Genomic DNA, 12,040 nt, shown 5'->3' with positions numbered 1-12,040 from the left:
AGTCCTACTTTGCTAAGAGTAAGGCTGAGGAAGAGGGTTTAAGCTCCACAGTCCAACAGTTGTGGACTTTAATGAGACAAGATTCATGTCCAACACTCAGCCCAGAATCAAGCCGACTCCTGGGCAAACAGGTGTGGATACTTCCCTTCCCCTGACCCGATCCAAGACCACCTCTCAAAAGGCAGAGAAGCACAGAACAAGAAAAACACATTTTTTACTGTGTACCCTAACCCGTCCTGCTTTCTCTATATATATACGCTGCTGCACCACCACTGCCCCAGCAAAACTATGCCTGCAAACCTCACCTCTACCCTGGCCCATGGGTCCTGGAATAGAGACATTTCAACAGTTGCTATCCATTGATTTAACAATCCCCCCTCACTTTTTAAGTATTTGAATTATGACCATAGGTACAGACAGAAATTTATCTGAAAACAATTTGCCTAACTGTGTAAAATGAAAATTTAGTAAAGAACAAGTCTCCCTCCAGATGTAAAATAAATGTGAAAACCAGGAATGGAGTTTTCTGTTCAGGGCAAGCAATGCCCAGATCAATAGTTAGAAGCAGTTGGCTTTTCAAAAAAAACATGGCCAGTTGACACTACAGGACCTGCCTCTTCTTCCTCTCTGATGAAGCGACTGGAATATACTGGTAGGTGGTACCCAGCCTACACACACAGTGCATAATGAGAAACAGGCAGACAACAGCTGGAGAGATGTCAGATGACTCACAAACAACATGACAAATAAAAGCAAAGGTTTTGGAAAATTACACTCAGGCGATGGTACTCACTGTATAAATCTGTTTCATCTAGAATCTCAGATTTGATGATTTCTTCAATCACATCCTCTAATGTGACAATTCCCAGAACTTCATAAAAGGGATCCCCCTCTCCCTCATTGTTTACTCGCTGCACAATAGCCAGGTGAGATTTACCTTTAAAGAAAAGAAAACAAAGAGGTAATTTTCAGAATTTCCTGAATGAAGTCTTATAAATGATGATGGTAAAAATAGCAGCGAACACAGATACAAGATTATCAAAGTCTATCTTTCAGCATTTAAAAATGGTTTGGAAATACCACAAACAAATGGAAAAGCTTCATGGGCCATAAAAAGTAAGACCAGTTAATCCAGAAGAGCATCATCGTCTACGCACATGGTACCACCATGTTACCACTTGCTTCCTGATGGATTTGGTCTTCGGTTATGTCAGCTCTTCCTTTGTGACCTTTTAGCAACTGCTACTTTAGGAGAGCTCTCAAAGTGTGGTCTGTGGACCCCTAGGGGTGCCCAAGACCCTTTTAGGAGAGTCAGAAAGGTCAAACTATTTTCATTTAGAACACTAAAATGTTCCTGGAATTTTCCACTGTTTTGCACCAATGGTGTATTTGCACCAATGGTGTAAAGTGCCTGAGCACAAATCAAGGCAGCGGTAGTGGTGGTCACCATGCTAGTGGTCACTGTCTTCTCCTCCACACACACACACACACACACACACACACACACACACACAGAGAGAGAGGGGAAAAAATTAGTTCCTCTTAAGAATATCCCTTAAATTAGGAGTTTGGGATTAAAATATACACACTACCATATATAAAATAGATAGCCAACAAGGACCTACTGTATAGCACAGGGAACTATACTCAATATCTTGTAACAACCTATAATGGAAGAGAATTTTTAAAAGTATATAAATATATATATATGTGTGTATATATATATACATATATATGTAACTGAATCACTTTGCTGTACACCTTAAACACAACATTGTAAATCAACTATATTTCAATAAAAATTTAAAAATAATTCTTTTCAGAACAACAAAAAGAATATCCTTGATGAAGCAGTGAAAGTTATAAGCTTCATTAAATCTTGATTCCCGGGACCTGTCTTTCAATATTGTATGTGACAAATTGCGAAGTACGGTAAAACACTTCTGTTGCTTTCTCAAGTACGATAGTTGTTCTGAGGAAAAGGACTCAAATTGTTTTAAGGAAAATGACTCAACGCAAATTGTTTGAGTTGCAAGTTGGATCAGCCACTTTTTTCCACTGAACATCTTTTTTATTTGAAAGAATGACTACCAAACAAACTATGATTATTTAGACTTGGATATTTGGCAGACATTTTCTTGAAAGTCAACAAGATGAGCCTGTTACATTAAGGAAAACAACAGCAGTGTCTGCTACCAAAGATAACATCTGAGCTTTCAAGGGAAAATTAGAATTTTGGGAAACTTGTATCCACCGCCATGAGCTTGAGAGCTTCTCAGTAAAGACTTTTCTGATGAGACAGGTGGTGCTATTAACAAATGAGATTTTGAAAGCACTGAACAATAAAATGTGTCAACATTTCAAAGATCTGCATAACTGTGTGAACAAGTATTTTCCAAATGACCATGGCCATGGTGTTACCAAATCACGCATGGGTAAGTGATTTATTCAGAATGCAATACATAACAGTGGATTTTTAAAAACTTTTTATTTTGCAGTAATTTTAGATTTACAGAAAAGTTGCAAAGACAGTAGAGTCCCTGTATACCCTTTACTCAATTTCTCCCCCACTGATAACATCTTACTTTACCATGATATAGTCATCAAAACTAGAAACTGACATTGATATGGTAATATTCAGTAAATTCCAGATTTTATTTGGATTTCACCAGTTTTTCCATTAATGCTCTCTTTCTGTTCAAGTATCCAATCCAGAGTACCATACTGCATTTAGCTGTCATGTCTTCCCAGGTTCCTCTGTTCTGTGACAGATTCCCAGTCCCCCCTCGTTTTTCATGAGCTTGACCATCAAGTAGCACTGGTCAGGTACTCTGCAGAATGACCTCTTATCTGGATATGTCTTTCTCACGATTAGACTGGGATTTTGAGTTTTCTAGTTACATCACATCAGGGCTTACACGGCAGCCACATGACATCACAGGAGATGTTCACCTTCACCACTTGGTTAAGGTAGAGTTTCCTAGGTTTCTTCTCCACTACAAAGTTACTAATTTTTCCCTTTCCCTCATTCTACTTTTTGGAAGCAAGTCACTAGGTCTAGCCCACCCCCAGGGAGGTGTGAGTGGTAGGAATTAAGCTCTACTTCCTGGAGTCAGAGGGTAGCTACATACATTATTCAGAATTCTTCTGTAAGGAAGATTCCAGACCAAAAGATTTTAATGTAACAGTGCACCAAAAGTCCACTGGCATAGTTTCAGATTCTATATTGCAACTAACCTTTAAGAAACTATCACTTGGGGAGTTTTGGTATATTATCAAGGAAGAACATACACAATTATTCAAAAAGCCTATTAAAATACCCCTCCCTTTTCCAAATACATATTTGTGTGAGGCCAGATTTTCTTCACATACTTCAATTAAAACAGTATACAGCACACACTGAATGCAGAAGAGAATCCAGCTGCCCTCCATTTAGCTAGATAATAAAGAGATACACATAAAGGTAAGTAATGACACTATGTTTTGGAAAAAAGTTATTTTTAATAAAAATGTTGTTTATGTTAACATGTAATGGATTTATGACTGTCCCTCAAAAACGAATAAGTAAATGTTGAAAATTTCTCAGGTTTAATTTCAAATATAGTAAACATCAAAAAGATATAACCTACAAGGAAGAACACATGCTGTGAAGCTGACCAGTCCTGGACGTGAACTCCAGCACTGCCACTTTAGCCATCACCAGCAGTGTGATCGTGAGCAAGCTACCTAACTTTTCTGAGCCTCAGTCTCCTCTAAACCCAGGCTCATTCATGATAGTCACTGCCACACAGGATTACCGTGAGTGTCAGAGATAATGTTGGTACCTAGCAAAGACAGTGCCTGGGATCCACTGGGTGATCAATAAATGGTAGCTCCTATTAATTTATTAATATTCCTCCTCAATTCTAAGGCACCATCAACTTATTGCCAGCTTAGTAAGAGAAAAAAAACCCCTACTACACTAAATGTACACTGTGGTTAAAAGATGCATTTCAATTTCAGAAAGATCTTTTAAAATATTAAATTTATCTCAAACACCAATATTGGTTTTCCCAACCCAAGGCACGCAAGGCATCTGAAACTTATCCTTAGGTTAAGCCAAGGAGACATGATATCTGGAAATTTCATGATCAGTTAACACGTATATTATTTTTTTTAATGTCAGGGTGAGGTTTTTGGGTTTTTGCAGGGGGTGGGGGTGGAGTGAGGGGGTGTCCTTTAAATAAAGTTTACTTAAAACTTCAAACTGGGTGAGTTTGCTCAGACACAATCAGCCAGACAAACTAAAAATATCCTGAAGGCCAGGTCTGATCAAGTTCCCAGCACTTACTCAGAAACTGGCTTTGGTTCTGTAGAGCTTGTCCGCCCTTTTCCGCTCTGCCTCAGACCCCTTTACACGCAACAATGTCTGGAGGCCTAGAAGTTTAGATCGTTAGACAATTAGGCCTCCTGACAATTTGCATCCTTAGCATGCTCACGCTCAAAGAATGAAAATATTTTGAGCAAATGAGACGAGGAGGGAAACTTATCAGCAATAGATATAAACACTGCATCAGCTCAAGTCGATTCTAGTCTAGTCAATTTGGTCCGGTCAGTTTCTCACATCTGCTTTCCCAAGGACCCAAACATAAGCAGTTAAAAATTCTTGGTGAATGCTGTCTGTCGAAAGTTAAATTCTTTTGCTATTCCCAGCTTGTGATCATTTAAAAGGAATTTTCCAAAGCAAGGTCTAATATTAGACTCAAAATGAAGTTTCCATTCCACTGAGGCGCTATTCTCACCAAAGTAACTACCGCATAATCAGATTGTCTTGGAGCAATTCGTTTAAATGCAGATGGACATACTTGAAATACCAGCTCAGCAGCACCAACAGATCTGACTGGAAAGAGCCTTACTCTCGGAGAAATTATTCATGTAAGGTAGGCTTCTGAGATTGAAAATTATTGAGTTTTCTTCCAAGCTCACTTGTTCCCTTTCACACCCCCACCTCCAATGTTGAAACTTCTTCATCTGCCCCAGAGCCACATATTTTTAGCTTTGGAATTCCTGGTGAGAAGTCTTGTTTTTTGAACCTTCTTCCCACTAAGCAGTACAAAAAAAAAATGATACCCCTCTTCCCTAATCATGCTTTTGGAGGACAACGATACAAGGTACCTCTTCCCCCACTTAACCATTCGCTGCAGGGAGTTCAGTCTTTGGCCTCATCCATGGAGCAATCAAAAAGAAAATGTAAACCTGTCAATACAGAAATTTTAAAAACTGAGCTCAAATAGCATCCTTTTGAACCTGAGTGCTGGAGGCATTAAGCCAGGATTGAAAGCAGCAAAGCAATTTTGGGGAAACTAGTAAAAGGCATTTATAAACCAAAAACTAGAATTTTTTTTGGATTCTTAACCTCTAAAGAATGAAAACACAGCAACCAGCACAATATGTAATTATAGGCATTAAGTAGCACTAAAACTTTCAAACATACATGGATTAAATAAACTTGATTAACTGTATACAGAATAAAGCAAGACATTAGGGCTTGGAGACAGCCCTTTTTTGCTAGCTATAAGAGGTCCTGCAGTATTCATGTCATTTCCAACTGCCCTGAACTTTATACCCACAGCCTCTCTTCACGTAGTCTGGTCCTAGGCCGCTAAGGGATCACTAAGTCAGACCTAAGAGAATCTATGCAGGACTCTTTTCAGAGTACAGGGCTCTATCAATATATTTCTATTCAAATTCAGTATCATAAGCAAGTTATTATGAAATAATCACCTAGATTTTAACTGCTACGTGCTCAAAACAGGGCACTTGCACAGATGAAATTACAAGAACATGTCTTCATTGTGAGGTATGCTAAGTAAAATCATCTACACACAGTAAAACTGGGATCGAATTTCTGCCTCTGCCTGCTTTCACTGCTCCCTAAATCATATTGCCTATGCTCTCTGGAGAATCAGCCCAGAATGGTAGCAGGTTGCCACACTCCCATTTTTTAACCTTACCACGACGCTAGGCTCGAATTCTGAATGACAGATACCATTTGTATTTTGATAGAAATAATTAACTAGATAGTGATTAGGCTGGCAAAGGGTACCTTAACTGCCTGATGAAAATATGGACTCGTTGGCTATCGTACAAGTTTGATGTCAATCAAGTGAAATGGAACAGTAGACAGAGTAACTGAAATAGCTAAGGAAGAAAGCCAAGAGGGTAGATGAAGTAGAATGGAATTAGGAACAACTCGACACAGCTGCACTAATAACAAGTGACAGGCGGTAGTCCAAGAGACCTAACAATGCAAGCGCAAGGCAGACAGAGTCATAAATGCCACTCGAACAGCAGGAGGAAAACAAACAGAAGATTCAGCCATGAGAAACTAAAGCCAAACGTCTTATATCTGCCATGGCTGCCGTGCCACACCACTGTAGGGGCACAGAATGTAAGGCCTAATGGTTCCCCTGAGGTTGTGCAGTGTCGTGGCCCCTCACTTAAAGAAGGGTAGGGCAAATGAAGCGTTTGATATGCCTTTGTTTTTAAACATTTCCTAGTTTATCTAACATAAGAATTATAGTAACTCAATAAGTAAGAATTAATAGGGGCTTCCCTGGTGGCGCAGTGGTTGAGAGTCCGCCTGCCGATGCAGGGGACACGGGTTCGTGTCCCGGTCCGGGAAGATCCCACATGCCGCGGAGCGGCTGGGCCCGTGAGCCATGGCCGCTGAGCCTGCGCTCCGCAACGGGAGAGGCCACAACAGTGAGAGGCCCGCGTACCGCAAAAAAAAAAAAAAAAAGAAAAGAATTAATAAAGTTCCTTAGAGTGAGTTCTATGACGGGTCCCCAACCCCTGGGCCGAGGACAGGTACCGGGCCGCACGGCAGGAGGTGAGTGGAGAGCGAACAAAACTTCATCTGCCGCTCCCCATCGCTCGCATTACCGCCTGAACCATCCCCCCATCCCGCACCCCCGTCCGTGGAAAAACTGTCTTCCACGGAACCGGTTCCTGATGCCAAAAAGGTTGGGGACCGCTGTTCTATGGAACTAGTGATAAAAGAAAGAAATGCTCTGTAAGTCAGAATTCAGGGCCCCCATCACTAAAACAAAACGGGATGGAGGATAGATTTGAATGGCCATACTTAAGATCTCCCAAGGAAACCAGTTTGCATATTAGTCACCAAGGAAGTCAATACACTTTAAATAGCATTAGAGTTAGATTTAGTCTGACTTACAAAAAGTGAACAAACTGATCAATGAGCTAATGTTTATGAACATAATTTATAATCCAGAAAATACAACGCTATGTATGTATCAATGAACTATAGTCACACAAATCCATTCATTCACTCAGTAAACATTTACTGAATGCCTACTATGTGCCAGGCTCATACCTCAGGGAACAAAACAAAGCTCTGGCTTTCAAGGAACATTCTAGCAGGGGAGACAGACACTAAGGGAAAGAGATAGTATGAAAGCATGTCAGATTGTATAAAATGTGCTGTGGAGAACAAAAAAGCAGGGGCCGAATTATTTAATTTAGGCTGGCCAAGGGAAAGGAGACATTTGAGCAACGCTGAAGGTCATTAAACAGCCAAATGAAGTAAGTAAGGGGCTGGGGAAGATGTTTCAAGTGGAGGGAACAATGGAGCACTGAAGAGGGGAGGCCTGGCGTGCTTGAGGAAAAGCAAGGACGCCGGTGTGGCTGCAACAGAGTGAGCAGGAGAGGAAGAATCAAAGATGGGGGTGGGGGCGGGCAGCAGGGGTGGTGGGCAGTGGGCAGATCATGTCACCATCACAAAGACTTTAGCTTTTACTCGGAGATGGGAAGTCCCTGGAGGGTTCTGAGCTGAAGAGTGACTTGATCTGTATTGTTTTGAAAGGATCACTGGCTGCCGTAGTGAGAAAAGGCTTGGCAGCTGGTGGGAGAAAGATGCAGAGGGAAAGGCAGAGCCGGGAAAAAGGAAACCCAATCAAGAAGTTATTTCATGACTTTTTTTTTTTTCTTAAATTCCATATATATGTGTTAGCATACGGTATTTGTCTCTCTCTTTCTGACTTCACTCTGTATGACAGACTCTAGGTCTATCCACCTCATTACAAATAGCTCAATTTCGTTTCTTTTTATGGCTGAGTAATATTCCATTGTATATATGTGCCACATCTTCTTTATCCATTCATCCGATCATGGGCACTTAGGTTGCTTCCATGTCCTGGCTATTGTAAATAGAGCTGCAATGAACATTTTGGTACATGACTCTTTTTGAATTATAACTGATTCACTTTGTTATAAAGCAGAAACTAACACACCATTGTAAAGCAATTATACGGGAGGGAGGGAGGGAGGGAGGGAGGGAGGGAGGAAAGTTATTTCAGCAATCCCAGTGAGAGGAGATAGTGACCGGAACCAGATGTTAACAGTGGAGGGGATGAGAAGTACTTAAATTCCAGGTATATATTTTAGAAGGAGCCAACAGGTTTTGTTGATGGACTGAATGTAGGCGGGAGAGAAGGAGACAAGCCAAGGCTGACTCTAAGGTTTTGGGGCCTGAGCCGTGGAAAGGATAGAGTTGCCAAGAAGGACTGTGGAAGGTACACGTCTGGAAGGAAAAAATCAATTCAGTTTTAGACAGGTTAAGTTCAAGATGCCTACTAGACATCCTAGTGGAAATGTCAAACAGGCAGTTACATACCTACGTCAGAACTCGAGAAAGAGAGAGCGAGCGAGACATGTGGGTTACAGATGAAGAGCGAGAACCCCCCGAGAAGAGAGGCTAGTGAAGCCAGACACTGGAGGAGATGACCGAGAGAGAGTGTGTGGGCAGAGAAAAGATCCCAGCACTGAGCCTGGGGCAGGCCAATGTCTCATAGGGCAGGAAGTGGAGATACAGCCAAAAAGGAGATTGAGAAGGAGGGGCCGGTGGAGTGAGCAGAGAATAGAGAGAACAGTGTTTTGGAAGCCAAACTTTTTAAAAACCACTTCAAGCAGCAGAAAAGAGTCAAAAGTATATGTGGTCAAAAGGTTGTGAAAAATGATTTTGGTGACAAAAGATGCTCAAGATAAGAAAGGTCATAGATGAAGAATCCAAAGATTATCATCTCAGTGCCATCCACTGTGATTTCCAGAACAGCCCTTCCTACTTCTAACAGGGGCACACACTGGCCTGCTTCTGCCAGGGAGCCTTCACCAGAGAGAAAAAGGCCTGTGTCTTTAGACAGAGTCTGGTTTGTCCTCCCCCAAATAACACCTCTTTTGAATACCCACTTCTGGAAATGACGCCATTAGATCTCCAATCACCCAGGCTTAAAACTCTAAATCACCTTTGCCTCTTCTCTCCATTTCTCCCCACCTTTTTTTTTTCCCCTTTTTAATGAAGAGTGAATGAATGGATGGATACCTACATGCAATAATGTGTATAAAATGCACGGTTCAGGGACCTCCCTGGTGGTCCAGCGGTTAAGACTCCACGCTTCCAATGCAGGGGGTGTGGGTTTGATCCCTGGTCAGGGAGCTAAGATCCCACATGCCTTTCGGCCAAAAAACCAAAACATAAAACAGAAGCCAAATTGTAACAAATTCAATGAAGACTTTTAAAAAAATTGGTCCACATCAAAAAAAAAAAAAAAGAAAGAAAATGCATAGTTCAAGGAGTAGTTACAGAACTACCACCCAGGAGGGACTAGAGGGGACTTCAGGGGTATGGGAGGCAGGGGCAGGAAGGTGCCAGGGCACGATAGGAGAAGCAGCTAAGTCGGATAAGCAGACGTAAGCAGGTTCCGAGGGGAATATAGGCCTGCCTGTGGCCTCCCAGGTAGGACCTGTCGGCAACCCCTTCTGTGTTAATAGCAGGTCCCCATAAAATAGATGACCTGGCGGTCCAGCAGCATATTATCTCATGATGACTCAGTGGCAATACAACCTCAGAAAAGGGGAAGCAATGCTCCTACTACATTTAGCCATATGTGGAATAGTGTGTTCAGGTCTGGGTCTTGCATTTTGTAAGAGGCAAACTGAGGCGAGAGCTACCAAGATCTCATAAGATGTATACGCAGTGGCACATGAGGAGGAAATGAAGGCCAGAGACATTGAGCTAGACGAGAAACCTGGGCAGGGATGAGGCAGGACGGCAGCCGTCAAATCTCTGAAACGGAAGTAACCATTTGGTTCTTGTGGCCCCTCCTCAGCTGACAACGCTGCCCGTGTACTCGAACCTCATTTACCACCAGGTTAGTTGTTTCCCTGCTTAGATCATAAACTCCTTGACCACAGGGACCTCTGTGTTATTCATCTTTGTCTTACTCTTCATCCGCCTGCCCCACCAAGCCTAGCATAATAACCTAACACTCCTACGTACACAAAGGTAATACTTACTAAACCGCAACACAATCATATCATCCTATTGCTCAAAAAGTGCTCGTTTCCCATCCACGGCTGAATGTAAAAGAAAACGTCTTCGAGTGGGGTTCAAAGGCCATCATACTCCTCTTACGCTCTCATTGTCCCGGCCAATCAAATGACTTGATTTTGTCCAATCATAACCTCCATGGTTTTCCTCATCCCCACAGAAGAGGTAAGAAGGAGCCTCTCCTCAGGGGAAGTGATCAGCGATCACAGGAGCCCGACTCCTGCACACACAGCCCTAACACAGCCCCGCCTCAGCTACACCTGGGCCCGGGGAGTGCCTGGGTCTCTATACCCACATTACTCTTAACAGTAGATAGGTCCTTACCCTATCCATCACCCTCTCAGTTCAACAGGTGCAAAATCAAAAGAAAAAGAAACCCTGAATAACAAGCTATAGTACACAAAAGCAGCTATCTTCTCACAGATTTCTGTAATGAATACATGGATGAATTCTTACACATGTCTTGCAGATCTTCTACTGACTCATACGGTGATAGATCTAGTATTATGACATGAGTACAATGGTAAAGTTTGCTTAAGGAGAAGCAACACGATTTCATTCAGGGAGCTATCACCTTGCTATTTCTGTCCTGTTTAAAGCTAAAAAAAAAAAACAAACCCACAACCTTCATGTTTTTTAAGTACTTATTTTACCTCACCATCCCAGCCACAGCTAAGTGCATTTTTTCCAACTGAATTTTCCCACCATAAAATACACCAGAAAAATGTGACACAGATCTTAAAATAGTCCTGTATAAATAATCCAGGAGTATATCTATAGAAGCACTTGCTGTATATAGAAATACACGGGTTTTAAGTGATGATAACTGTTGCTATTCCAGGAGACAAAAGCCCTCTTTTATCAGAAGTTTTACTACTTCTAAAAATTCCAGTGGCCACCAGCTAAGTGGCTGACCAAGATCTCCCTAGCAGGACAGCTTCTCAGCTCCAGGTATGTGGGGTTCCTCAGCCATCGACACTCCCAGTTAGGTCACATCTGCCAGGAGGCTTACTAGGGTGGAATATGGAATCATGGTTTCCTAAAAAATAATCTAATTTTGGGGGGTGAGGGTAGGAGTTTTTGATGCAGACAGTATTTCTTAATAGGGCCGTTTCCTGGGTAGAACCCGAATTTATCTACTAATTTAGATTATAACCGCTTTCACGGAAATTCGTTGACCAAGCTCTGAAAGTAAGAAGGGCAATCATTCACGGAGGCGCTCAGCCTCTAAGGGACTTAAAAAAAAACAGAAGCAAAGCCTATGCCTTCCCTGAAGGTTGACTGCAGAGACCTGGGCACAGAGCAGGGAGCCCCCAGGAGTCAGAGCACCTAGGTTGAGTTTACCAGGGCCCAGCCTCAATGCTGCTCCCTGGAGGTTACCTCTCTGATTGTCCCAGGCTTCCTTCTATTTGCTATAAAGACCTGTTTCTTAACATTTAAACTAAGTTTGGTCCCACCTGCCCATTCTTAACTGTAGTTTCTTATTCTGTATCCCTAAAATAGAAATACCTGAGGGACTTCCTTGGTGGTCCAGTGGCTAAGACGCCGTGCTCCCAATGCAGGGGGCCCGGGTTCGATCCCTGGTCAGGGAACCAGATCCCGAATGCCGCAACTAAAGAAAAAAAAAAAAGATCCCGCACGAAGCAACGAAGA

The 12,040-nt window shown here is 42.2% G+C and overlaps 1 protein-coding gene across 2 annotated transcripts in view; it reads right to left on the bottom strand.

The window, feature by feature from the left end:
* CNNM2 (cyclin and CBS domain divalent metal cation transport mediator 2) overlaps positions 1-12,040 on the bottom strand; it is a 143,823-nt gene that overhangs the window by 28,125 nt on the left and 103,658 nt on the right. For both annotated transcript variants that reach the window (XM_029245518.1, XM_029245520.1), the window contains exon 2: positions 794-937. In XM_029245518.1, coding sequence (XP_029101351.1) covers positions 794-937 — 144 coding nt within the window. The remainder of the gene's footprint in view (positions 1-793; positions 938-12,040) is intronic.

This window comes from Monodon monoceros, unplaced genomic scaffold (assembly GCF_005190385.1).
Source record: "Monodon monoceros isolate NGI ecotype Baffin Bay Population unplaced genomic scaffold, NGI_Narwhal_1 Super_Scaffold_4, whole genome shotgun sequence".
NCBI classification, from domain to species: domain Eukaryota; kingdom Metazoa; phylum Chordata; class Mammalia; order Artiodactyla; family Monodontidae; genus Monodon; species Monodon monoceros.
Note: the sequence above shows the minus strand (reverse complement) of the source record. Positions and strands in the feature narration are given on the sequence as shown.